General features: G+C 54.5%; 2 protein-coding genes across 3 annotated transcripts; one reads left to right on the top strand and one right to left on the bottom strand.

Annotated features, from left to right (window-relative positions):
• Nucleotides 1-280: 280 nt before the first annotated feature.
• Nucleotides 281-12,482, bottom strand: TP53 (tumor protein p53). 2 transcript variants are annotated; one of them, XM_043582970.1, is made up of 11 exons: nt 12,369-12,482; nt 4,379-4,480; nt 4,218-4,239; nt 3,869-4,123; nt 3,244-3,430; nt 3,050-3,162; nt 2,711-2,820; nt 2,296-2,432; nt 2,135-2,208; nt 1,756-1,862; nt 281-1,233 (listed from the first exon to the last, which is right to left on the bottom strand). In XM_043582970.1, exons 2-11 carry the CDS (start codon nt 4,450-4,452, stop codon nt 1,152-1,154), a joined length of 1,161 nt encoding a protein of 386 aa, XP_043438905.1. In that variant the 5' UTR covers nt 4,453-4,480; nt 12,369-12,482; the 3' UTR covers nt 281-1,151. The 2 variants fall into 2 exon arrangements, with proteins under 2 accessions (XP_043438905.1, XP_043438904.1); XM_043582969.1 differs by having other exon boundaries at nt 2,135-2,432.
• A 166-nt stretch (nt 12,483-12,648) lies between these two features.
• Nucleotides 12,649-25,674, top strand: WRAP53 (WD repeat containing antisense to TP53). Its single transcript, XM_043582968.1, has 10 exons — nt 12,649-14,052; nt 14,188-14,286; nt 14,551-14,662; nt 23,330-23,418; nt 23,647-23,737; nt 23,831-23,963; nt 24,515-24,723; nt 24,917-25,020; nt 25,162-25,296; nt 25,411-25,674. Exons 1-10 carry the CDS (start codon nt 13,646-13,648, stop codon nt 25,655-25,657), a joined length of 1,626 nt encoding a protein of 541 aa, XP_043438903.1. The 5' UTR covers nt 12,649-13,645; the 3' UTR covers nt 25,658-25,674.
• Nucleotides 25,675-27,301: the final 1,627 nt, after the last annotated feature.

The following is a 27,301-nucleotide window of genomic DNA, read 5'->3' on the forward strand; positions in this document are numbered from 1 at the left end:
TGGTAGGGCAGGGGGGGCGGGGGAGGAGGGACAGTTGGTTCCCGAGTTATGAATGGAGTCCCCCCCTCCCTTGTTGTCATGCAGCCCGCAGACTGACCCAGTCTCCAGCTTTTGTTCTCCTCCCGGAACCCCGGCGTGGCACCCCCCTTCCCCCCCCTCCCCCAGCCCCCACTCCCCGGACACTCAGGTGGCTGCCTCCCAACATCACCTCCTGACTCGCCCCTGCGGCACGGCAGGCCCCACGCAGCCTCCACGGGCACCCGCCCCTCAGACACACAGGTGTTAGCAAAATTTTATTGTAAAATAAAACCCAATATAAAAAGGGGATATAAAAAGGGGAGAGGGGGAAGGGTGTGGGGAAATACGCAGATGTGCCTCGAAGAGTGCAAAAGAAATTGATCCTGAGGAGTCGGGGGCAGGGAACAGACCTTGACAGATACAGATCCTATACCAGGGATCGGATCCCTCGCGGGCGTAGGACAGAGTCAGACTTCCTTTTAGGAAGTGAGGTTCGGCGAGTGGGAAGACAGGATTCGGCCGGGCCAGCAAGGAGGGGGACCCCTGACCAGCTGTCCCGGTTGTAGGAACTTGATCATCCCATCCACCAACAGGGACGTTAGGGAATCAGCACCCGTGAAGGCACCAAGTCTCAGACATCGTGTAATAAAAAAACTGTTTGGGGGCAAGACATGTATCATTTCGTGAACCCTCACAACAAACACCGTGAGGTAGGTATGGTTATTAGCATTTCATAAAAATGGACAATAAAATCAGGACAAATTCAATAGCTGGTTAAAATGGTAGAGAACTGGGCTTGCGGCCCAGCGTATGATTGGTTCTAGAACGCTCTTTATAGGCAGGAACATTCTCCTACCTCCCTCACGGTTCCTCATAGTAAAAAATCTTAAAAAACTCGGTTGGAAGGTCCCACCTCCCCCTACTAACCAACTACATAGGCCAACTTTGTTAGCGGAGCCTTAGGCTAAGGTAAGTGGAAAAATTCATGGTGTTTCCGAGGCATACCTGTACCAAGCAGGGGAACAGACCAAGCTTGTGTGTTCAAGCTCCCAAGTCCCAAAAATGCCAGGGAAGGAGGACAAGGATGAGGGTGTCAGTTGGGGGGGGGGGGGGGCACCGGAAGCGGAAGGACATCAGTCTGAGTCAAGCCCCTCTCTCTTCAACATTGGCTTTTTATGGCGGGAGGTAGACTGCCCCTTCTTAGCCTTCAGGTGGCTGTTGGCGAGACAAGGGGCAGGGAAAGAGATGACGTCAGTGAGTGGGAGGCGTGTCTCAGATCCAGCGGCAGGAGCAGGGGAATTTAAGCAGAAATGGTCACCACCACCCGCGGATGTGTTTACCGAGCACCCGGGGTACTTCTGGGTCGTGTCGTCGTCTTTCCCCACCCCGTCTGACAAACAAGGAAACTGAGCCCAATAAAGGGAGTCGCGAAGCCACGCAGACCTGCTGGTGGTCGGCAGGGCTGGGGGACTGTCTCAACCCTGCGGTGTCTCATACTCCCACATGGTTATCAGGCCTCTATTTGGGACCCCAGCTCTGAGCTAGGGGTTGCTGGAAATGACCAAGAGGCACGAAAGGGGGTGCAGGATACAACTGGGGGAAGACCGAGCAGGGCAGGTCCCACTGTCAGGGCACCAGTTCCTTTTTGCCTTGAAAGTGGGGTTAGAATGGAGTCCTGTGGCCTTTCGTGGCAGGAAGGCAGGGGAGTGGGGCTGGGAGAGGGCCCAGGTCACTCACCTGGAGTGAGCCCTGCTTCCGCCTGGCTCCTTTCCACTCTGGGCATCCTTCAGCTCCAAGGCCTCATTCAGCTCTCGGAACATCTCGAAGCGTTCACGCCCACGGATCTGCGGCAGGGAGGAGGGGGATAAAGAAGTATTAGGGCGAAAGTCACAGTACCACTTAACACACCTTGTGACTGGAGATCTGAAGTTAGGCACAACCTTCAGCCATTGTCTTAAGGCACCACTGCCCCCTACTGGCAAACGCCCTAATTGCAGGCAAAGCAGTCAAGCAGAAAGCCACATTTTGAAACAAATCTTCAACCCAGTAATATTAACTTCAAAGGAATCGGGGCACCTGGGTGGCTCAATGGCTTAAGCATCCCGCCCTTGATTACCTGAAGGGTGAAATATTCTCCATCCAGTGGCTTCTTCTTTTGTGGGGGAGTAGAGCTGGTGCTGGGGGGCAGCGCTGGGAAAGAGGTGAGGAACGGCGAGAGAAGAGTAAATTTTGAGCCGAACTGCACCCTCCCTGCCTCCTCTCGTCCTGCCCGCTTACCTCGCTTAGTGCTCCCAGGGGGCGGCTCCGGGCAAGGCTCCCCCTTTTTGCGGAAATTTTCCTCCTCGGTGCGCCGGTCTCTCCCAGGACAGGCACAAACTCGTACCTCGAAGCTGTTCCGTCCCAGCAGCTTCCCACTACCCACGTTAAGAAGACAGAAGCTGGAGGCAGTGAGGGAGATGGGGCCCCCCTTACTCCCCACCTCCTTCATCCTATGTGGAGCCTAAAAGCCTAAGGAGTATCGAGAAGCCGGGTAAGAGAAGGTCCCAAAGCCAGAGAAAGGAAAACTTGGAGGCGGAGGGTGGGGGACAGCAGAGGAGATTCCACAGGCGGGGATGGGAATGAGCAGGAAGGACGGGACGCGCGGTAGCACGGGAGAGAGTGGCCTGGGGCAGGGTGGCGTGCGGGTCCCTACTTGGAGTCTTCCAGGGTGATGATGGTGATGATGGGCCTCCGGTTCATGCCCCCCATGCAGGAACTGTTACACATGAAATTGTAGTGGATGGTGGTACAGTCAGAGCCGACCTGGGAGAGAAGATCGGGCCGAGTGAGGCCACCCAGCGCCGGGCAGGCCTGCAGTGTGTAGGCTGGTTTCCTCAACCGTGCACTGGGGACCACCCGGCTGGCTGTGCACACCGCACGCGGCGTGGGGAGGTTGCATAAGGAGAAAGCCCCCCCCCCATCTCCCACCTGGACGGCCGCTGACAAACCCCTCCCCCACCTCCTCCCAGAGACCCCGGATGCCAAAGCAGACCTCGGGCGGCTCGTAGGGCACCACGACGCTATGTCGGAAAGTGTTTCTGTCGTCCAGGTACTTGGCATGCAAGTTTCCTTCCACTCGGATGAGATGCTGGGGAGGCGCCAGACCTGAGAGCAATCGGGGAGGAATCAGGGGCCGGGGGACCCTAGCAGCAGGCCCTGCCCCATCTGTAGCCCCCGACGGCTCACCATCGCTACTGTCAGGGCAGCGCTCGTGGTGGGGACAGCGCCTCACGACCTCTGTCATGAACTCTGACTTCTTATAAATGGCCATGGCGCGGACACAGGTTCCCGGTGGGGGCGGCGATCGGACCCACAGCTGCACGGGGCAGGTCTTCGCCAGCTGGCAAAACAGCTTGTTGAGGGGAGGGGAGTACTGTGAGGGAAGGAGAAGGGATGGACAGGTCAGGGGACGAGTGCCTGGGGCGGCGGGGGGCGGGGGGTCACATGCACCAGCACCACTTACACACCAACCGGAAGCCGTGGGGGAAAGGTGGCTCCGGATGGCGGGGTTGGGGGTCTGTATCCCAGAAGCTCACTTACAAAAGCCAAGAAAGGAAGGAGTGAAGGAAAAAAGAAAAGTTCCACGGCCCCGTGAGCGAGGCTGAGTGGAACGGGACGGGTGACGGAAGCCCAAGGTCAAAGGGGAAATGTCAACGTTGGGGCAGGGGCAAGGCCAAAGGTCACGGGCCAAACTAAATAGGTCGGATGTAGGAAGACTGACAAGAAGGTAAGAGAGGAGGAATCCCAAAGTTCTGAACAGAGAAAGCCAGGGGGGCTATGACCTGGAAACCGGCCCCTCAGGGCCACTGACCGTGCAAGTAACCGACTTGGCTGTCCCCGACTGCAGGAACCCTAAATGGAAACCATAGGCGCCCGGGTAGGTCTTCTGCGAAGGGACAAAGGATGACAGGGGCCAGGAGATGGCTGGCGCAGGGGTGGCTGGCGCAGGGGCTGTTGGTGCCGGAACCGCTGACATTCCGGAAGCATCATCTGGTGCTTCATCCAGCCAGTTTGCGACATCTTCCGAGAGCGGCAGCTCATTCATCGCTGAGGACAGCTCGGAAGACTGCAGGGGGGAGAGGCAGGAGTCAGAGGGCCAGGTCTCCGGCCCCTGTCCCTATAGTGTCCCCCTCCAGCAACCCCCCACCTCCAGTCCTTACCAGAACATTGTTTTCGGGAAGTCTGAAAGAGAAGAGCGGAACGTCAGTGCTGGGGTTTGTTTTCTACAGAGGCTCCACCGGGGGGCTGGGGAATGGGGTGGGTGGGCAGGACTGGGGGGTCCTGGGGGGCTGGCAGGGAGCCCACCCCGCCCCCCACTTACAGGTTCCACAATTCCGAAAACGTCTCCTGGCTCAGAGGGGGCTCGATGGTGAGTTCCAACGGCGGCTCCTGCATTGTGGCCCCTGGGAGGACAGTGCGGCCGCTGTGGAGGGAAGGAGGGTCCGACCTGAGACACACCCAACCCCGGGGTCCCCCGTCTTCCCGGGAACAGGGCTGCCCCTGCCCGACCTTTTGCCAGCCCCTCGCACATGTCCTCCAGACACAAAGGTACCCAGAGAGGGAATCCCAACCTTCCCACCACTGAACCCACGAGCCTTCGTGGAAGGGTAGCCTACTTCTGCTCTTTCTTGGTAAGAAGGATGAAGTGAATGTCAGCCACTCCCTCCACCTGGGGGACGATCACCTCCATGGACCCCTGACATTCCCCGCCAGATCCCTTCATCACAAAGCCTTCTTCTTTCTTTGTTTTTTTTTTTTAAATATTTATTTATTTTTGAAGGAGAGAGGGACACCGTGAGCAGGGGAGGGGCAGAGAGAGAAGGACACAGAATCCAAAGCAGGCTCCAAGTTCTGAGCTGTCAGCACAGAGTCCGACGCGGGGCTCGAACTCACGAACTGTGAGGTTCAAGAACCTTTGACAGGTGTCCTGTCAAAGAACCACCAGCCAAACTCTGTCATCTGATTCTAATTCCAGGGTGGTATGCCATCAGACACCTTTGCTTATTCCTTTCGGCTGTTGCCTCTGGGGGACTAGAAACTTCCTCAGTGCAGCCACGTTATCTGTTGTGCTCACCTCAGCAACGTAGGTAATGCCATATGCCTTGCGTCTGGTTGGGCTCTCTAACTGTAAGTGAATTGTCGTGCCCAAGCCATGAGCAAGCGGGCTGTGAGCGGTCCAAGGGGCAGGCGAGTTCAGAGGGGTGGTCCCAGTCCGGGCCGGGGCACTTGCCACCATCTCGTGACACATTCCCTGACTCCAAGTTTATCAGCTTTGCGAGAAAACACACCTGTCACGTGGGTCCAGGTTCATTGCTTTTTTGTTGCTGTCTCGTAGGGCCTTGACAAACTATCACCTCCCACCCTCGTCCCAAGCAGCTTTTTCCATTATAATCTCCCTTAACACTCGCCTCCACCTGCGTGGGATCCAGGGCGCGCTTGCTTGTGGGTTCGGTTTGTGAAATCCTTTCAAGCGCCTCGTCTCATTTGTCTCGGTCACCTGACAGGCGAGGAAGCCCGAGTCCCAGCGAGAGGTGAAGTGAATTGCGTGCCCGACACACAGGCGAATGAATGAGCTTTTTATTCAAAATGACCGTTCAAACGTCTAGGAGTAAGATGCTTGCTTCGTCACAGACGACTCTGCAGAGCCCTCTTTTGTAATCAGTTAAGGCTGGAGGTGCAGATTTGGGTTGACAACAGTCCTTGGATTAAGAGGTTGGCAAAGGGCTACCTGTCACGGCGGCTAACGCTGGCTGACGGGGGTATTGGCTACGCACGTGCGTGGAAGAAAGCAAGAGAGGGCCCCAGCGGGGAGTGATCCCAAACATTTAATTTGTGGGGACGGACCAGGACCCCTCCTCCATCAGTGATCAAAAGAACTTTGAGATTTTATGGAAGGGAGCTCAAGAGAACGGGGAGGGGGCTCAGAAGTCAGAAGGGTTGAAATTGCACTGTTACACTTGCTGGGTGACTTTACCTATCTTAACAGGCTAGCCTTTTGGCTTCCTCCCATGCAAGGCACTGAGTTTTTGTGTGTTTAGTGAAAGGTCCCCAGGACCAGGGAACATGGAGCAGCTGTAGCAGACAGATCACGGGCTCGGGAGCCGGACAGGCTAGGCCTGCATCCCAGGCGCACCACCTAATATTCGCAGGATTTGGGGAGGTGAGGGTTAGGGTTAGGGTTACTTAACCTCTCGGAGCCTTAAGTGTCCTTTGCTCTAAAACTGCACCTTACTTATTACGGATGATGTAAGGAGCTGAGCAAAGTGCCTGGAGCGTAGGAAGAGCCCAAAACGTGCCACAACGGGCTGTGCGGCAACGGTTAAGTCCGAGACTCAGTCCCGCTGGGAGGGACACAGCCCCACAGACAGAGGTCTCCCTCTCTTGGTCCTGGGCAGCAACTAAATTCTCAATGTTTCTCTCTCGAAAATGCACAATCACTAGGAAACCTTTTCAGAGCAGGTACTCCCCACGGAGAAGAGCCTCAAGGGCCATTAAATGAAACTGTCAGAAGCGGAACCAGACTTTCCGAATGGCTGGGGAGGCAGGACTTGACATTGATATCCCTGGCGGGAAGGCCATAAACTCAGCTGGGACTCCAAGGGCAGGCCCACCCCACTACCATCATGACAATGGCTGCTGTTTGTAATCAATCCCCACAGGGGCCCACTGCTTTCGGTGGCTTATCTCATTAATCCTCTCAAGAAGCCTATAAGGTAGGTGTCATCAGCCGAGGGAACCCGAGGTTAAAGTAATTAAGTCACTCACCCGGGCTCAGGGCCAGGGATTTGAACCTGGGCTGTCCACAGCCACCTCCAAGCTCTAAATAATTATGTCCCCCCCAACCCCCGGGGCTTCATCCAGAGCCTTGTGCCAAAAACATTTGTTTTGGCTGAAAGCTATTTGATTGGGGGGGAAGAAAAAAAAAAGAGGGTTCTGGAAAGTAGTCAGGGCAGCGTCTGGTAAAACGGAACACCTTACTACTTTGTACCGGGAGGCTAGCGCAAAAATGTTCGTCAGCATGGTTCCCAGATGGCAGGTGATAAGAAACAATGTTACTATCAGCAGGGAGTGGCTAAATGACAGTGGTATCCTCACAAGAGAAATTTACTACAGCAATTTAAGGAAATGAATTTATTTGTATATGTGTAACTGGATATAGCTCAGAAAACTGTGGATTAAAAAATACATTGGGGCGCCTGGGTGGCGCAGTCGGTTAAGCGTCCGACTTCAGCCAGGTCATGATCTTGCGGTCTGTGAGTTCGAGCCCTGCGTCAGGCTCTGGGCTGATGGCTCAGAGCCTGGAACCTGTTTCCGATTCTGTGTCTCCCTCTCTCTCTGTCCCTCCCCCGTTCATGCTCTGTCTCTCTCTGTCCCAAAAATAAATAAACGTTGAAAAAAAAAATTTAAAAAAAAATACAATTTGCAGGGCGGGAGGTGGGGAAGAGTCAAACACAGTAAAACATATGTAGTTCATGTAAATTAAAAATACAAAGACTACAGTTGACCCTTGAACAAGGGTGGGTGGGGGTTAGGGGTACCAACCCCCCGTGCTGTTGAAAATCCGAGTGTATCTTTTGACTCCCCCCAAGTTTAACTACTAACAACCTACTGGTGAGCTCTGATCGTTTTGATAGGATAGTAATGGTTTCAGAGAAAGGGGGATATGTATGCTTATGGGGGGGGGGGTACTGTCAAAGGGTTCTAGCTTGATTAATAAAGAAAAAAAAGGGGGTGCCCCGGTGGCTCAGTCGGTTGAGCGACTGACTTTGGTCCAGGTCACGATCTCGGTTTGTGAGTTCAAGCCCCACATCGGGCTCTCTGCTCTCAGCGCAGAGCCCGCTTCGGATTCCTCTGCCCTTTTCTCTCTGCCCCTCCCCTGCTTGCGCTGTCTCCAAAAAATTAAAAAATAAATAAAAAAAAGATGGTAGTCATACGTGTGTAATTAACATACGGACTCAGATAAGACAAAATATTGTTATAATTGTTTGGTGTACTTATTCGGTGGGAATAGAAGTGTTGTGTATTTTTCGAAAATAAAGCTAAAGAAGGAAATGACATAATACTCTGGACAATTTCACAAACGTATGTCTAGCTGCTCCCCAGAAGCCCACCAATGTTTCTGAGGTAAAAAATCTACATAAGTCGAAATGCATAATTTTACCATTTAGATAGCAAAATTGGACAAATTGATACAAGCTTGTGACCCAGCCCTATCAAGCCCAAGATACTTTGCCATATTTCCTTCTAACAGTCGTACAGCACCATTTATTCACTTTCCTTTCCCCACGGATTCATTTTGGGGCCTTTGTAGAGGACCATTTGACCACACTCATGTGTCTTTTCCTGGGCTCTAGTCTAGTTCATGGTTGTCGTCCGACTGTAGCTTTATAGGAATCTTGAGGTCAGGTAGTTTAAGACTTCCAACTTTGTACTACACTTTCATTTCGGAGTCAGCTGATCAATTTCTACAAACGAACCTGCTAAGATTTTGCATGGGATTGAATTAAATCGCTTTTGACCTCTCAACACTATTGAGTGTTCCATCCATGAATATGGTACTCTGTTATCTACAACTTCCATAAATTCTCTCAGCAATATTTTGTAGTTTTTAGTATAGAACTCTCATCCCTTTTTTTTTTTTGCAATTTATCCCCAGGATGCCATGTTTCGGATGTTACTATAAGTGGCATTGTTTTTACAATTCATTTTCTGACTTCAGATTCAATGGTTGCCATTATATAAAAATACAGTTTATGTATATTACCTTTAAAACCTGTGACCGTGCTATAATCATTTATCAGTCATGGTAGCTTTGCTTTTTTAAAGATTTTAGGGGCGCCTGGGTGGCTCGGTCGGTTAAGCATCCGACTTCAGCTCACGGTCCGTGAGTTCGAGCCCCGCGTCGGGCTCTGGGCTGACCGCTCAGAGCCTGGAGCCTGTTTCCGATTCTGTGTCTCCCTCTCTCTCTGCCCCTCCCCCGTTCATGCTCTGTCTCTCTCTGTCTCAGAAATAAATAAACATTAAAAAAATTTTTTTTAAGGATTTTATTGTTTAAGTAATCTCTACACCCGACGTGGGGCTTGAACTTACAACCCCGAGGCCAAGAGTTGCATGCTTTAGCGACTGAGCCAGCCAGGCAGTGCCCTTCATGATGGTTTTTCAATGAATTTTCTATTAGCCTGGCTAACACCTTCAGTACAATGTTGAAGGGGTGAGAGTCGAATCCTTTTCTATTTCCTGATCTTAGAGGACAAGCATTTGGTCTCTCGCTATTATGTATTGATGGTAACTCGATTGGAGGTGCCTTTGAACAGCCTAAGTTTTCCTTTTTCTGGTTTGCTGGGGGGTTGGCTTTTCTTTTTTATCATGGAAAGGTATTGCATGATGTCAAGTGTTTTTTATGCAGCTGTGGAAATCATCATAGGATTTTTATCCTTCAATCCGTTAATATGGCAAATTACACCGATCGATTTTTTGAATGTTAATCATCATTGCAGTCTAGAGATAAACTCCACTTGGTCAGGATGTATTTATCATTTCTATATACTATCAGATTTGATTTGCTAAAACTTGTCACATTTTTGCATATATATGTGCTAGCAGGAATACGGGTCTAAACGTTCTTTTCTTGCAATGTCCCCGTCTGGTTTTGGTATCAGGATTCTGAGGATTATCCTAAAATTAGTTTGGAAATGTTACCTCTTCTTTATTCTGCAAGAGTTTGTGTTAGATTGGTATTGTTTCTTCCTCAAAGTTAGAGAAGAACAAAGGAGAAATAGAATAGAAAATAGCATTAAGGTGGCAGACATAAACCCAAATTTTACAATAATTGCATTACATTTAAATGGGCCAAACACTCCAATTAAAAGCAATTTAGTGGGGAAAGGAAGGCTGTTAGGAGCTAGGGGAACGGGATACCCATATAGGAAAAACCAAAAATAAAAACAAAACCTTGACCCGTATGTCCCATCATGATAAAAATTATTTTTAAATTTATTAATTATGGCTTATAGACCTAAGTATAAAGCCTAAAACCCTAAAGGTTCTAGAGAAAAATATCCTAGAGTATCTCATGACCTTGGGGTCAAGCAAAGGTTTTTCTAAACAGGTCACAGAAAATATTTGAAAGATAAAAGAAGAATCTTCTGCTGCTCCTCTTCAACAAATAGGCAAGCAACAGGTCAAACACAGGAGAAAACACTTGACAAAAGACTCCTATCCAGGATGTATAAAGAACTGCCTGCAACTGAACACAATTTTTAAACAGCACATACACCAACTTAAAGAAATGGGGGGAAAGATCTAGAGTCACTTCCATTAAGACGTAGGAATGGCCAATAAGCAGGTGGAAATGGATCATAGTGCAGAGGACTGCAAATGAACACCACAACGATGTGCACAATATTAGGAAGATTGACAGACCACACACATGTGAGGAAGGACAGATCTCGCTGGTGGGAATGCAAAACGGGACAACCGCTTTGAAATACAGGAATTTGCAAGTTTACATCTCCTCTCTTACCTAGCAATTCCACTCCTAAGTAGTCGTCCAAAAAAAAAAAAAATTGTACAAGAATGTTAAAAGCAGCTTTATTAAGAATAGCCCCAAACGGGAAACATCTCAAAGGGTCATCATAAGAAGAATGGATAAACAATCCATCGTTTATTCATCCAATGGAGTAGGCTAAATACAAAGCAGCAAAGCATTGATACAAGACTGATACACGCAGGAATGTCACACGGGTGAATGTCACAGGCATTACGCTGCAGGCGAGAAGCCTACACAAAGGAGCACATACTGTGTGATTCCATTTACAGGACGTTCTCCAAAGGGCAAAACTGGTGACAGAACCCAAAGATGAGGGTCAGAGATCGACTAGGAAGAGAGGCACGTTCACCTTCTCCGGGGCGATGACAATGTGTATTTTGACGGGCTTTACGCGGTGGTTAGTTGCCACGACTCGTCTAATTGCAGTCGGCGGAAACGCTACCCCAATTTCGGAACAAGCAGCACGCAAGCACCGCGCGCGGGGTCCAGGACGCAGCAGGTGCGCCGACCGCGAGCGCAGGCTGGAAACACCGCGCCCCAAGTGACTGACAGGCGGGAGGCCGGCCCCCAGTCCGCTCGGCTCGGCGGGCCCCGCCCCCTCCAGGCCCGCCCCTTCCGCCCCCGCGACGTTCGCTCTGCGTCCGAAATCGGAATGGCTGGGCTGCAGCCGGATGCCGGAGAAACCGTGTCTCCGCCACAGACGGACCGCGCATCGTCGGCCGCTTTCACCATTTAATTCTCAAACGTACCCATTCTCGAAAATACCCAGGGCTTGCCCTCGGCACGCTTTTTAAAACCCCGTCGCACGCAATGGTAGCGTCCGTCCAGATGGCAGGCAACGGGGTGGAGCACACCATTCAAAGAGGGGGAGGGACTGAGGTTTGCATCAAAACAAATACCCCTTCCCTCCCCGAAGCGGCTGCTAAGTAGCTCGGGGAAGGACAAAAAAAAAGTAGAGGAGGGGGCTAGTAGCCTCCCTCCGCAAGTTAGAGGAGCCTGTCGGAATGACATTTTCTCTCTATGCCCTCTCATCGGGTGCACAGTGAACTGCTCCGGAAAAAGAAACCGGAAGCGCTCCTGTAAGTGGCAAAATGTAAATGCAGAGCCAAACAATAACAGGGCTCGTGGGCCTCTCCGGCCCGGACAGTCCTCCCGGGCTTCGCGGGCAAATCTCTCGTCGAGCACTTCCCACTTCCACAACTGACAGTCTAATTGGATTTGCTCCATCTAGCGGAGCCGGGGACCGGTTGGAAAGATCACTCCAGGAAGGACAAAGGTCCGGAAGTTATGGGACCTGAGCAGCTTGGGCTTCCCGGATCATCCCCCGAATAATCATTTCGGAATGGAGCCCGAGGTTCCACCAGGATGCTGTGGGCCCTAAAATCTCGGATCACGGGTCCCCCAACCAAATTCCGAGATCCGAGCGTCTCATATCCTGATGCTTTGTGCGTCCTATTTCAGGGTTCCCCACACCCAGCCCTGGGATGGGGGTGGGGTGGGGGAAGAACACTTTAGGCCGGCTGAAGGTCCCACTCTCCTGTTCAGCTCTGAGTTCGGCTGGTCCTAACATCCCCATCATCCATACCGAGGCCTCCCAACATTGCATTCCTATGTCGGTGCCGTCAACCAAGCGTCCATTCCCCCAAATCGCTAAGTCCCCAGTGCCCCATCCCCAGACCCCACAATTCTCCCAAGCTGAAAATACACGGAGCCAAGAGCCGGTGACTCAGACAGGACTCATCTGGCTCAGGCAGGAGCTTACCCGAACCTCAGGGGAGCGTGTCACCGTCCTGGGAAGCACGCTCCGAGGCCGGACGCCAGAGGACCCCGGAGCCCAGCAGCTACCTGCGCCTAGGATGGTGGCTCTGGACTTTTGAGAAGCTCAAAACTTTTAGCGCCAGACAGAGCACATGGGAGGGGAAAATCCCAATCCCAGCAACCTCCGCGAGGCTCCTGGCACAAAGCTGGACAGTCGCCATGACAAGTAAGGGCAAGCAGTTCGCCGGGAGGCGGTGGGAGTGAGACAGGATTCTCGTCGTGCTGGTGCTGCAGCTACTTGACACTGGGGTGGGGAAGTTCGACCAGCCAGAACTGGGAGGGCAGAATCGGTGGAAACCATTTTGGAAGACTCCCGCCACTGTGTCAAATATGAAGGTGGAAGAAAGAAAGACACTTGTCATCCCTCTCCCAGATAGCTGGATAGTTTCTTCTCATCGGCTAAAATGCCACCTTTTTAGGAAGGACTTCCTTAATATCCCAATTCAACGTATTCCTTCAGATACTCTGTATCACACCATCTTGTTTAATTTCCTTCACAGCCCTTGCTGCTCTCTGCAAAGATGTGTCCCTTGCCTTAAATACACAGCAATGTAAGCCTTTTAGGGAGGGCAGAACCCTTGTGCTGCTATCTTACTCATTGTTGTATGTCTCAGTGCCTGGTACAGTACTGGGTCGCAAGGAAGAGCTCAATAATAACTACTTACTGAATGAATGAAAAGAGACGGAAGTGTGAGGAATTTGGCGAATGAGAAGCAAAAGGATCAAAATCAAGTATAGCGCTAGCGCCCTCTTGCAGGTGAGGGGGGAGTAGGTGCTTTAAGAGTGACGGAGGGAGACGGCAGGGGGAGCTCAAGCCCTTCAAACAGAGGCGGAAGCTTTCGGACTACAACACCCAGCAGCCACCGGGAGCCCCCAGGGCGTGATGGGTACGGTAAACCCTCGTGACCTGTTACGTGCTTGCCCCGACCCTCTCCCGGGTCGCCCGCGAAATCCGATCGGGAGGCGGAGGTCCAATTGAAAGGTGCGGCCAAATCCCGCGAGAGCGCGTGGCTCTTAGGGACCGAGCGGTTTGAGGAACGCCGAGCTTGCCACCTTGGTGTCCCTGTGTCCGCCTCGCCTTCCCGGGGTCTTCCGCCCCCTCCCGGAGGAAGGAGGCAGGCGCAGGTAGGTGCTCCAGTTGGGCGTCCGGAGCCTTGCGAACTCTGCGGCGGGGCGAGGGTTGCGCGGCCGAGGCCAGTGTGGCCGCGCGTCCTCGGCAGCATGAACACGCCAGAGGCGCCCGTGTTAGCCCCGGACCCGGCCCCGGCCCCGGCCCCCGCCCCGGCCCCGGCCCGCCTCTCTCCTCAAGCTTCCCTGACGGATAAAGACCCGGACCCTGAACTGGTACCACCGCCGGCCGATGGGGACGAGCCGCCCCGCTCGTCCCCAGATCCCAAGGCCGGTTCAGCTGGTTCCCAGGAGACGGGAGAGGGAGGCTCAGCTTCTATCTCCGCTCCCCCGGAAACGGGGTTCGGTACTCCTAGGGAGCCGAGCCCTCCAGTCGAGGAGCCAGAACTTTCTGAGAATGTGAGCCCTCCTGCAGAAGAGACGGACAGGCCGGAGCTGGGGCCCGGAGAGCCCACAGCAGGTGTGTCTGAGGAAGCTCCTCCGGAGGATGAGGGATTCAGGTAAGTGGTGACGGCGTGGACGCAGAGATCCGAGGAGATTGGGAGCGTGAGATGTGTGCTTCTTCGCGGGTCTTGGGGCCCACTTCACCAGGCCCGTTACCCCCTTGCCTTGTTGTCTCCCCATCTTCCTTCCAGCACCTGGAGCTATAGCTTCTCCCAGCTACCTCGATTTCTCAGTGGTTCCTGGTCCGAGTTCAGCACCCAGCCCGAGAACTTCTTGAAGGGCTGTAAGTGGTAAGTTAAGGGTAATGGGGCTGGGGGATAACCGTGCCCAGGATTTTTACCATAAAAAGACCTCCAGTTATCTTGGAGAAGAGCCCATCGAGGTGGGAGTTGGGAAGAAAGTAAAAGTTCCTCTTGGACTGAGCTTACATTTCACCTAGAAATATGTGTCTTCCACTTTTCTCAGGGTCTTGGGGTGCTTACCTACCCCCAGAGGGAGCCTGGCACTTGGAAAATAGAGCCCTGCCCAGCTTTCTAACTCTTTCCTATTTCTAGGGCCCCTGATGGTTCCTGCATCTTGACCAACAGTGCTGATAACATCCTCCGTATTTATAACCTGCCCCCAGAGCTGTACAATGAGGGGGAACAGCTGGAATATGCAGAAATGGTAAGGGTAGGGGCTGCCTCTGTCCCGTCACCGGACGCTGCACGTGTCAGTCCTGCGCGTGGCTGGGGAAGGTTGAGCCCACGTGTTTCCTGATCGCAAACGGAACGTTTCTTCACGAACGTTCACAGGTAGCACGGTCTACCCTGGACGCGGAGATATTTAAGGTGGCGTTTGCCCGTTCTTTACTCGTGAATGTGTGTTTTCCATCAAAGAACGGTGGGTTTGTCGTGGCGGTATTTAGATAATTATTGAACGACTGCCAACGTGTCAGTTACCGTATTTGGTGCCGGCATAAAGTGCGGAAGGAGACGGAAGAGCTGGTTTGCTGTCTTGTGTGGGAGACAGACGACAAACGTGGAAACTGACAAACGAGGAATTCGTTATAAAGGATAGCAAGTGGCGTGAAGGAAATAAATAGAACGAGGAGGAAGTAACCAGAGGACGCCACTTTACTCACTTATGTATTTTAAGTTTATTTAGAGGGAGAGAGCTCGAGCACGAGCGTGCACAAGTGGAGGAGGGGCTGGGAGAAGGAGAGAAGTAGCCCAAGCGGGCTCCGCACCGTCAGTGCAGATCCCGACCACGGGCTCAAACTCATGAACTGTGAGATCACGATCTGGGCCAAGATCAAGACGTTTAAGCGAGCCAGCCAGGTGCCCCTAGACGAGACCACTTGAGATGAACTGGTCAGGAAGGAACTCTGAGCAGGAGACGGTTGAGTTGAGAACGTGAAGGGTGACGGGGTCAGTTATGCGAAGAACGTCCCGGGAAGAGGCAATGATTTTACAGAGGCCCAGGGCTAAGAGGCAGCTTTGTGCGTTCAAGGAACGGAAAGTAGGCCAGTGTGGCTGGACTGAGGCCAGTGAGGGGGCGACTGTGGTGAGGACGGATTCCACAACCCATATTGGGTTGGATCTGGTGGGTAGGCCACTTGGGGTTTCTTTGGGAAGCCAGGGGAGAGTTTTAAGACAGAAGAGGGTGGGGCGCCTGGGTGGCTCAGTCCGTTAAGCGTCTGACTTCATTCAGCCCAGGTGAAGATCTCAACGGTTCGTGAGTTCAAGCCCCGCATTGGGCTCTCTGCTCCTTTTCTGCTCTCTGTCTCTCTCTCAAGCATGAATAAATGTTAAAACACCCACACACACAGAAGAGTGAAGGGATGGCCAAAGTTTAGAGAGCGGATTGTGGTGAGCAAGAGTGAAATCAGGCAGATCCATCAGGATGCGTTTATCACGGTCCAGGTGAGAGACGGTGGTGGCTGGGGCCAGGCGGTGGCAGGAGACGTGGAGAGGTGTGGATGGGTTTGAAGTGTATTTTGTAGGACGTGGACGGTACAGGGAAGGAAGCGATCACTGGCGATGTCCAGGTTCTCGCAGCCCGGGGGACAGTGGTACGATTTACTCAGAGGAGGAACCAGGAGGAGGCCTCAGACGAGTGAAGCGTTTTTAGGTCTGTGTGAAATGTGAAGCTGGGGGAGAAGCCGGGGCTGGGATGTACTTTGGGAAGTGGAGGAGCACGTGGACGGGATCTGGCATCTTGTATACGATTCAGTGTCAGGACCGTGTGGCTGGAGGAGGAGGAGGCTCACACAGAGCCCGGAGCGCTCGAGCAGATGGGGGTGGCGTGCGGGATGGATGGCAGAGGCCGAGGCAGGGTCAGGTCTGATGCTGCTGAGGGCGAGACGCAGAGAATGGCGGAAGGCGTTAGTGACCTTAGCGGGAGGGCTTTGAGAAAAGCAAGGGAGGCAGGAGCCCAGGTAGAGTGGGTAGAGGAGGAGGTACAGACAGTTCTTTGCAAAGTTTTCTTGTGGGAGGGTGTCGAGAAACGGAATGGTGGCCAGAGGGAATGTGGGGCCAAAGAAGGGTTCGTGGGGTGCTTCTGCAGCGTCAGGAATAACCCCGTAGACACGGAGGAATTGATGCTGAAGGGGAGAGGGGGGTAACAGGTCCCCGAGAGGCTGGCCGAGGACAGGATCCGGAGCCCATCAGAGGACTTGGTTCGGTGGGGAACGCTGTCTCGAGGTAGGAAGAGAGGCAGCCGTTTGGGGGTCGGAGGGTTTCTGGGTCCCCTCTCTTGGCTTCTCAGGGAAGCAGAGAGGGAGCTGACCTGCTGAAGGAAGGGGGTCTGTGGGGAGAGAGCAGGAGGCGGGGATGACCGGTCCCGGCGAGTCGAAGATCCAAACCGGCAAGGAATGCGGTAACGTCGCTGTTCTGTGCTCAGCGCCCGCTAGGAATTTGTTGCCGTCCGTTTAAGGTGAGATCTGCTAACTTCCTTGTGCGTCGCTTCCCAGCAAGCGAATCGACCCTGTTTTTCCTGTGTGTGACATGAGCATGACAGCAATAGCACCCACCCCACACAGCCGTCGGGAGCGGTAAAAGAGTTAGCGGAACGTGTACGAACCAGCGCCTGTTCTGTATTCGCTGAACACCGGTGGCCGGTATGAGCTGGGTCGAGCGTGGCAGAGGAGGCTGGTGTGGCTGGGGTTTGCCGGCCGAGAAAGGCGGGTGTCTCGAGAGCGTCTGGGGGGGCTTCCGTGCGGCGGCGGACTCGAATGGAAAGCAGACAAGGAGGTGGATCATAAATGTGTTTTTGATGAAGCAGGATAATTGTCGTGGTGGAAAGAGAGCAAGTTACCTGGCCGGGTGGGAGACGGTGGCCAGAGATGGTGCGGTGACAGGAGCATCTGCGGGGAGCGAGGCAGTGAATCGGTCTCCCGAATCAGGGAGGGTGACAGAAAGGTGGGGGGCCGGCGTGCTGCAAGAAGTACGGCTGGGGCTCCTGGCTGGCTCAGTAGAGCATGGTGACCCTTGATCTCGGGGTTGTGAGTTCGAGCCCCACGTTGGGCGTTGAGATCACTTAAAAATAAAATCCTGGGGCGCCTGGGTGGCGCAGTCGGTTAAGTGTCCGACTTCAGCCAGGTCACGATCTCGCGGTCCGTGAGTTCGAGCCCCGCGTCAGGCTCTGGGCTGATGGCTCGGAGCCTGGAGCCTGTTTCCGATTCTGTGTCTCCCTCTCTCTCTGCCCCTCCCCTGTTCATGCCCTGCCTCTCTCTGTCCCAAAAATAAATAAAAAAAAAAAAGCTGAAAAAAAAATTAAAAAAAAATAAAATAAAATCCTAAGGTACACGTGGGTGGCTCAGCCGGTTGAGTGTGTGAGTCTCGATTTTGGCTCAGGTCGTGATCCCAGGGTCATGGGATTGAGCCCCAAGTCAGGCTCCGTGCTGAGCTTGGAGCCTGCCTAAGACTCTCTCTCTGTCTCTCTCTCTCTCCTCCCACTTTCTCTTCCTGTCTCTCCCATCCCTCCCCTCTCCCCTGCTCGCGCGCGCGCTCTCTCTCTCTCAAATAAAAGTAAAATTTTTTTTTTTTTAATTTTTTTTAATGTTTATTTATTTTTGAGACAGAGAGAGACACAGCATGAACAGGGGAGGGTCAGAGAGAGAGGGAGACACAGAATCTGAAACAGGCTCCGGGCTCCGAGCTGTCAACACAGAGCCCGACGCGGGGCTCGAACCCACGGACCGTGAGATCATGACCTGGGCTGAAGTCGGACGCTCGACCGACTGAGCCACCCAGGCGTCCCTAAAAGTAAAATCTTAAAAAAGAGCTTAAGGCAGCGCCTGGGTGGCACAGTTGGTTAAGCATCTGACTCTTGATTTCGGCTCAGGTCACGATCTAGTGGTTCATGGGATGGAGCCTGGAGTCAAGCTCTGAGCTGACAGCATGGGACCTGCTTGGGATTCTGTCTCTCTGTCTCTCTCTCTCCCTCCCTCTCTCTCTCTCTCTCTCTCTCACTCACATACACAAAATAAATAAATATATATTTTTTAAAATTTTTTTTTTTTTTTTTTTTCAACGTTTATTTATTTTTGGGACAGAGAGAGACAGAGCATGAACGGGGGAGGGGCAGAGAGAGAGGGAGACACAGAATCGGAAACAGGCTCCAGGCTCTGAGCCATCATCCCAGAGCCCGATGCGGGGCTCGAACTCACGGACCGCGAGATCGTGACCTGGCTGAAGTCGGACGCTTAACCGACTGCGCCACCCAGGCGCCCCTATATTTTTTAAATGCGGAGAAGCTGGAGTTCGGGGAAGCAAAAAAATTTGGAAATGGCTACAGTGAGCAAGGTTGGCACTCACCCCGCCCCCTCCTGTCCCTGAGGTGTGCCCTGGGGAGGAGGAGAACGAGAGAAAGTGGTGACGGCCGCCTCGAAGATGGGGGCCCAGTCCCGGGACGGCTTGGTCGCTCACCTAACAGGCAGAGGCCGCCCCTGTTGGCGATCTCTGTGCGACATACAGGGCGCTCCAGGCCCGGTTCTTGCAGGTGTTGTCTCGGGGGCTGGTTGGGCATGGTGGGCCGTCCCGAAAGAGCTCAGGAGCAGGGGTCGTTAGAAGAGCTTCTGGAAGCGTGGCAGGTTGAGAATTTATTGCACCATTCGTTTAAGAAAAACGGGAATGGTAAAAGAGAAAAGGCATCATCAGCCACCACTCTACAAAATTCAGCCTTTAAATGATCCCCTCTTCTTTCGGCCTGTACAGTACGGAGGCTTTTTGTGTGGTTGTGTCCCTACTGTAGATGGTTTTGTACGCTGCTGTTTTGTTTCGTTAACAGTCGTCTCCTAAGTGATTTCCGTGGTGCTTCGGTCTCCATAGTTACCGTATTTAATGGTGTATGAGACTACACCGAGTGCCCGCGATTGATGATTTTCATACCTATTCCCCTGCTTTGGGCATTTGGGTTGTTTCCAGGATTTTTGTATCCTAAATTATTCAGTGAACGTCTTCATGTGCTTTGACGGAGATTCTTTTCCTAAGAGAAGTTTGATGAGTAAGAAATACTCTAGGTCAAAAGTATCAATATTTGTTCTACATCTTGTAGACAGATACCCAGTCTGTGTTCAAAAGCTCTTCTGCTTTTTTTTTTTTTTTAAACTGCTGTTAGCCGTGTGAGTGTACCAGTTGTATCACAAGTGCACGCATCAGATGATTACACTTCATGTGTCTGCAAGTTTAGGATTTGGAAATGGATACAGTTAGTGTAGGTGGGGAAATGGGAGGAGGTCACTTTTGAGTATTTCCATACGCTTGTGTCTTTCTTTTTTTTTTTTCTTAGTGTTTATTTATTTTTGAGAGACGGAGTGCGAGCAGGGGACGGGCAGAGAGAGAGGGAGACACAGAATCCGAGCAGGCTCCAGGCTCTGCGCTGACAGCTCAGATGCGGGGCTTGAACCACGAACTGTGAGATCATGACCTTAGCCGAGACATTTAACCAACTGAGCTACCCAGGCGCCCCTCCCTCCATGCACCTGTTTCTTCTTCCCAGCATGCTTTCTTAATTCCTCTCCTCCCTTCTGTGCCTTTTCACGGAGCTTTCTGGAACTCCTATCCCTAACTCCCCAGCCTCAGTCCTGAGTTCTGTCCCTGCCCTGGGGCCCTTGCCCAAGGCTTTCGCTCCCTATAGCCCTGCCCAGGGGAACTTGCATATCTCAGGTTTGGAGGGGGGCTGTCCTCATCCCCCAAATGCTGCATCCAGCCACTTGCGCTCTCTCTTGTAAAAACTTTTCCTTTGAGGCTTGTGCCGTTCGGGTCTCCCTCATTCACCAGGGACATGGGCACCTCATGGCTGTCCTGTGCACCCCAAGTCTTTCTACCGTCGCGGTGACGTCAGGTACCCAGACCAGAAGGCTGGTCTCATCCTTTCATTTTCCCTGACCCTTCCCCCCCCCTCCGCCCATCGAGTCCCCTTATCTCTCGGTTCCATCTGCTTCTCCCTACTCCACTGTCCCCGCTTTAAGTCAGGTCACTATTGGGGGCCTCACGTTACTGGAACTGTCTTCTTTCTTCGCTCATCAGAACATTTCGTTCTGAGTGCCGATGATACGCTAGGTGTTGGGGAAAACGTGGTGAGCCGGACAGGTGTGATTGTTGCCTCCTCAGATGGGTACGACGCAGGGCGAGGGGCAGAGGGCTGTAGGAACACGGAGCGGGGCTCCTTGCTCCGCAAGAGGGGTTAGGGAAGGCTTCGCAGGGGAAGACGCCTCTGAGAGACCGGAAGCGTGATCGGCATTCAGCCAGGAGGAATTGTTGAGGGGAGCGAAGGAGGAACATTCCAGACCTGGATGCTGGCGTGTGTGAAAGCCTGTAGATCGGGAGTACGGTACGTTGGCACCTTCTGGGAGCCGGGAGTCCCACCGGGATGTGGAGATTCTAAAGGGGTGAGTGTGGAGGGGTGCTCCATGAGAGGTGGGTAGGGGCCAACACCTGGTAAGGAGATCGGGTCTCATACTGAGGGTTACCCGGAGTCACTGAACGTTTTAAGCAGGAGAGTGACGCAGGGCCGGATTCCAGCCCGATGAGGTCTCCGTGGCCCGCACGTGGCTGCAGTGTGGAGAACGGGCGAGCAGGCGGGGGTGTGGCGGTGCGGGGAGGCCCGGAGAACACACAGACTCGCACAAATGCTGGCAGGAAGGTGGTGGCTTTGGTGGGAACGAAAGGGCGTGGACACGTTTGAGAGACCCCGGGGCGGCGGACCGGGCAAGATTTAGGATCGCCGGCCGCTACTTGGTCTTGCGCGGGCTGGACCAGGAGTGGAAAGTGGGTGAGGGGTAGGAGTGGTCAAGGCTGCCGCTCAGATTTGCGGCTTCCACACTTGGATGTGGAGGCCCGGGGGGGGGGGGGGGGTAGGGGGGGAGTAGGTTTGAAGGAGGCGGAAGCCGGGTCTGTCACAGACAGGCCGAGTGTGAGGTGCCCGTGGGATGTGTGAGCGGAGCGTTGTGCCAGGCGGCCTGACGTGTGTGTTCGGAGCGGGGGCTGAGGGCATGGGTGCGTGACATCGCGCCGAGGGCCAGCAAATAACTGACAAAGGGCTGTTACCCAGACGATTGAAAGACTCCCTTCCGATCAGTAAGGAGAAGCCAGTAACTTGGAAAAGTGAGCAGAACTTACGAAGAGGTGTGCTTAAGCGAATACTGAACGTAGGTGAACGTCTGACCCCAGTGGTCATGGGGGAAAGGCAACCTCGTAGTCCAGTGAAATTCTACTTCACAGCCTTTAAAAATAAGTTTTTTTTAATGTTTATTTTATATTTGAGAGAGAAAGAGACAGCACGAGCAGGGGAGGGGAGGGGCAGAGAGAGAGGGAGACACAGAACCCGAAGCGGGCTCCAGGCTCCGAGCTGTCAGTGCAGAGCCCGACGCCGGGCTCGAACTCACGGACCGTGAGATCATGACCTGAGCTGAAGTTGGACGCTCAACCGACTGAGCCCCCCAGGCGCCAGCACAGCCTTTTATTGACAAAAACTTGGAGGTCTGGCCGCACCAAGGGGCCACGGGCACTCCCTTGCACGCCGCACAGCGGCGGTGGGAGAGTGAATCCGGATGATCCCTCTGGGCCAACGGGTGACCCCATCCGGCAGAGTTGGCAGAGTGGGTGCCATAGAGCCCGGTCATCTGGCAGAAGCTGCGGAGAGGCCCTCCCACACGCGTACCAGAATGTTCAAAGCCCTCCACCCAACATATGGAAAAACGTGGGTGACTGTCAGCAGAGAAGGATAGTGGGGGTGCTGCCCAGCGGTGAAGGTGCCTGAGTTAGAGCTAAGCGTGTCACTGCGGTGAAATCCCCCAGTCACAAAGGGATGCAAAAGGTCTGGTACCATCGGTATTAAAGGTAAAGGCCACGAAAGACCATGGTAGACGACGTCGTCGTCTGGGTGTTTCTTGTATGAATACATTTCTAAAGAAATGCACGAATACCTCTGAGGGAGGGTGTCTTTGGGAAGAAGTTTTAACTGTCTTGTATTTTCCTTTTTTAAGCTGGGTGGAGGAGTCACAGGAAGTTTTAAATATACTTCTTTGCATGTTTGAACTGTTTAATACAATTTTTTAAAGGATCTAATGGCATCTAGTAGGTGCTCAGTAAATATTGGTATCAATGGTTGGCTTGTAGTTTTTGTTTCTTTTCTTTACTTTTCTCTTTTTTCTTTTCTTTTTTCCTTCCTTTTTTTCTTTAAGCTTATGTATTTTGGGGCACCTGGGTGGCTCAGTTGGTTAAGCATCAGACTTCGGCTTCAGTCATGATCTCACGGCTTGTGAGTTTGAGCTCCATTTTGGGTGAGCATAAGACCTGCTTCTCTCTCTCTCTCCTTCGTTCTCTCTCTCTCTCCCTCTTTCTCTCTCCCTCTCTGTCTGCCCCTCGCTCATGCCCTCTCTCAAAACAAAAATTAAAAAAGTAAAGTTTAAGAATTGTTTGAGAGAGACAGACATCACAAGCAGGGAAGGGGCAGAGAGAGAGATGGGGACAGAGGCTCCAAAGCGGGGTCCCCTCTGACAGCAGAGGGCCTGATGTGGAGCTCGAACTCATGAGCTGTGAAATCATGACCTGAGCTGAAGTCAGATGCAGGCTCAACCAACTGAGCCACCAGGCTTGTTTCTTCTTAAGTGTTTAAAAAGCAAAAGAAGAAGTCTGTATGGCATTTGGTGGCCCAAATCCGACACGACAGTCTGAGCTGATCCTTGAACGTTGAGATCAGGATTCTGTTCTTCGTATCGACACCCATCTGCCTTCTCCCCCCCGGTTAAGTGCCGACAGACAGTCCCCCTTTGGCATAAAGTTTCCGTAGCACGAGTCTGCCTCCTTTTCCTGCCCGTGACCCAGGCGTTCCTGCATCTCTGTCCAGGCCCCCGTCCTTCGAATGGTGGAAGGTGACACCATCTACGATTACTGCTGGTATTCGCTGATGTCTTCAGCCGAGCCAGACACCTCCTAGTAAGTGATGTCCTTTGCCTCCCCTCCGCCTTCCCCTCTCATCGTCCCTCCCCCCCTCCACCACAAGTTTCAAGGGGATCCTCTACGGAGAGTGAGCTAGGGACTGGCAGGGGGCTCGGGAGGAGGGAAGGCTGCTGTACCCTTCGATGCGGGCTGAGAGGGCCGGCCAGTTGGCTTCCTCCCCTTCCTTCGACAGCACCGGGGCCTCAGTGTCCGTGTCTCTCTCAGCGTGGCCAGCAGCAGCCGGGAGAACCCCATTCACATCTGGGATGCATTCACCGGACAGCTCCGGGCTTCCTTCCGTGCCTACAACCACCTGGTAGGGGCCTCCCCGCCCGTCCCAGGGCTCGTCCTCGCCCAGCTCCCTCCCGGGGGCCACCTGAGGCTGTTTGCACGGCTTTCCTGCCTCTAGGACGAGCTGACGGCAGCCCACTCGCTCTGCTTCTCCCCGGACGGCTCCCAGCTCTTCTGTGGCTTCAACAGGACCGTGCGTGTCTTTTCCACGGCCCGGCCTGGCCGTGACTGCGAGGTCCGAGCCACGTTTGGTGAGCATCTGTGCCTCCCAGGGGAGGAGGAAGGGGGAGGACACTGCCACGTGCAGAGGGGCCTCGTGTGAGCCGGGGGACCGGGCCCGTCACGTCGTCTTCAGTACAGCCCAGGGAGGCAGGTCGTACTCGGGGGGGCAGAGGAGAAAACAGATTCAGGGAGGGGGCGAAACTCTCCCAAGGTCAACCTGGTTCACTCCTGAGCCCGTGCCCTGTCGGCCGTGTGCCTCTTGATCTCTAAAATCTTGGTCTCTCTGGGAAATTGGAAGTGAGGCGGATTTCATTTTCCTATAAGCCTTTAGGTTTCCATCCCTTCGAGGAGAAACAGATTTGAGAAGGAAGAAATAAGTCTTGAGGAAGAAGTTTAGGTCCTTTGCGGGGATAGAAGGATCTGGGGAGCATCAGGGATCTTTAGCCTGCTTGAGGCAGACGGGACAGGGGAGGCACTGGTTCCCTGCACGTGCAGCAAGAGACAGAGATGTACCCTTGATCGGCCCGGTTAATGTCTGGCGTCCTTGCCCCGTCCCCGACTTTGTTCCGTCCCTTTCTAGCAAAAAAGCAGGGCCAGAGTGGCATCATCTCCTGCATAGCCTTCAGCCCAGCCCAGCCGCTCTACGCCTGTGGCTCCTACGGCCGTTCCCTGGGTCTGTATGCCTGTGACGACGGCTCCCCTCTTGCCTTGCTGGGAGGACACCAAGGAGGCGTCACCCACCTTTGCTTTCACCCCGACGGCAACCGCTTCTTCTCAGGAGCCCGCAAGGTAGGGGTCACGTCCCGAGATCCCAAAGAGGGTCCACAGAAGGCAGCAATGGGGATGCAGTCTGTGATGTGTTGGGGTCGGACGTGGGAAAAAACTAAGCCAAGCTAAGGGAGTGTCTGCAAACCTTGGGGGAAGCGGGGACGTCTCGTGCGGGAGGGCAAATGGACTCCAGGCCCCTGGTCTGTGTCTTCAGGACGCTGAGCTTCTGTGCTGGGATCTCCGGCAGCCGGGTCATCCACTGTGGTCCCTGAGTCGAGAGGTGACCACCAATCAGCGCGTCTACTTCGATCTGGACCCGTGAGTGACCGAGTCCTTCCTGCCCAGGGTCCCAGTGCCCCGGGGATGTCAGAGCCCAGCCGTAGGTCCCAGCCCCTGGCCGTGAGGGGTTCCTGCCCCCGGGGGTGATGACTCCGCGTCAACAGGCTGTCTTCTCCCCAGGACCGGGCAGTTCTTAGTGAGCGGAAGCACCAACGGGGCGGTGTCCGTGTGGGACACCAGCGGGGCCGGACGCGAGGGGAAGCCGGAGCCGGTGCTGAGTTTTCTGCCCCAGAAGGACTGCACCAACGGAGTGAGGTCGTCGGTTAATGCCACAGATCTTGGGGCTCGGGCTGGGGAGGGACGGGGGTGCCGAGGGAACAGGCGTCCTCTCTCAGGATGCTGACAGGCGCTGCCTGTCTCTCCCTGCAGCCTGCACCCCAGCCTGCCATTGCTGGCCACCGCGTCGGGTCAGCGCGTGTTTCCGGAGCCCACGGACAGTGAGGACGAAGGGGAGCAGCGGGGGGACCTTCCTCTGCTTTCCATGCGCCACGTCCGCTTTGAAAGTCAGCTTCAGCTCTGGTGGTGTGGGGGGGGCCCGGACACCGGGGTCGCTGACGCTCACCGGGCCGGGCAGGGACAGGGAGGGACAGAGGAAGGTGGGGGCGAGTTGATATAAAAAGGTTTTATATGGTACCAGAGTCTTTGTGTCTTTGGGGGGAGGCAAATGCTGGGGATGGGGCCGGGTGGGGTACAGGTGGGCCCCCTTGTCCAGCAGCGGTGGGGGCTGGCGGCTCCTTCCCGACACCGACACTGACACCGGGGTTGAGAGGTGGGACTAGGCGGGAGCCAATGGGGCTGCGGGGCTCGGTGTGAAGTCAAGGGAGTGGGGGTGGGGCTTCATGCCATTGACTGGCCGGTTGCTAGGCAACTCGGTAAACTGAAGGGGGGGAACCTGTTTGAAATCTCGGTCCCGAGGTGGGGGCGGCAGGGGTCAGGGTGAGCGGTGGCTGAGCAGGAGTGGCAGGAGCGGTGTGTCAGACTGTTGGGTGTGACTGCGTGAGACTGTGCAGACGGTGACAGACAAGACACCCGCTCACTCGCGCTCGACACTGTTTACCACCATCCGGCAGCAGAGGGACCATTACTCAGCTCTGGGGGAAGGGGAGCAGGAGCACCCGCCTCTCCCCTGGACTCCCCCAGGAGGCAGGCGACTGAGTGGCCAGAGTCAAGGACACATACGAAAGAGTAAAGGTGCCTCCCGAGAAACCACAGGCGTCACATTCCGTATTTCGGATAGATGCGGGACAAGGGCGGGAGTCTTCCATTGGGCAGCTGTCCCTGGTCCCGCTTCTCCATCCATCCGCTTGATTGGGGGTTGGGGTGGGGGGGGAGTATGTTATTTCAGGCAGTGCCTCCGCCCCACCCCCTCCCTCGCCAGACACTGAGAAGGGGGCTCTGAAGACACTGTCAGCGGGGGATCTGCTTTGGGACCTCACCATCAGAGAGCAGGGACTGGGGGCCTGTGACGGCAGAGGGGAGAGGAATGTCACCTCTGCCCAGAGATGCTGAAAGCGAGGGAGGGTTCTTACACCCAAAAAGGCAAACCCTCCTCCCTTCCCCCAGGATAATTGGAAACAGCCCTTCCGGCTGAATGTGGGTTTGGGGAAAGGTACTCCCTTCCCTCCCCCAGCCCCGCTTCTCCCCACAGCCGTCCAAGAAGGGCCCGAGTTTACCCCCTTAAACCCTCGCCTTCCACCCAATCCCAGGTAACAGGAGAGGGCCCAGGAGCCCGGGACCAAAAAAAAAAAAACAAAAACAACGACCCCAGGAGGAGGAGTTGAGCGACCTGGGTTGGGTTTCCGCCTTTACCCCAGACTCCCCGTGTGACCTTGGGCAAGTCACGGGGCCTCCCCGAGCCTCAGTTTCTCTCCCCCCCGCCCCTGCAATGGGGAGCCTGCGGCTCTGCCCCTCCCACTCGACACAGGTAGTCGCGACGGCCAACTCAGCCCACTTCGCAAAGTGCGGAGCCTTCAAGGTTATTACTATTCTCTCCAGACCCGCCGGGAGCCGCGGCGGCGCTCCGGGCTGGGGGAGGAGGCGGCGGCTGCGGGAGCCACGGGGGCCGGGCTCCTCCGGGTGGCGAGGGCGAGGGCCTTTCTGGATCCGAGAGCGGAAGGTTCCAGCCGCTCGGGCGGCCCGGGGGCCGGCGGGGGAGACGCGGCGGGGGGCGGCGGGGACAAAGGGGGCGCGGGGGGCCGCGCGGGCGGCCGGGGCGGGGCGGCGGGGCGCGGCGGCGGCGGCGGGGCGGGCGGGAGGTGCG

The sequence above is a fragment of the Prionailurus bengalensis genome, chromosome E1, assembly GCF_016509475.1.
Source record: "Prionailurus bengalensis isolate Pbe53 chromosome E1, Fcat_Pben_1.1_paternal_pri, whole genome shotgun sequence".
Classification (NCBI taxonomy): domain Eukaryota; kingdom Metazoa; phylum Chordata; class Mammalia; order Carnivora; family Felidae; genus Prionailurus; species Prionailurus bengalensis.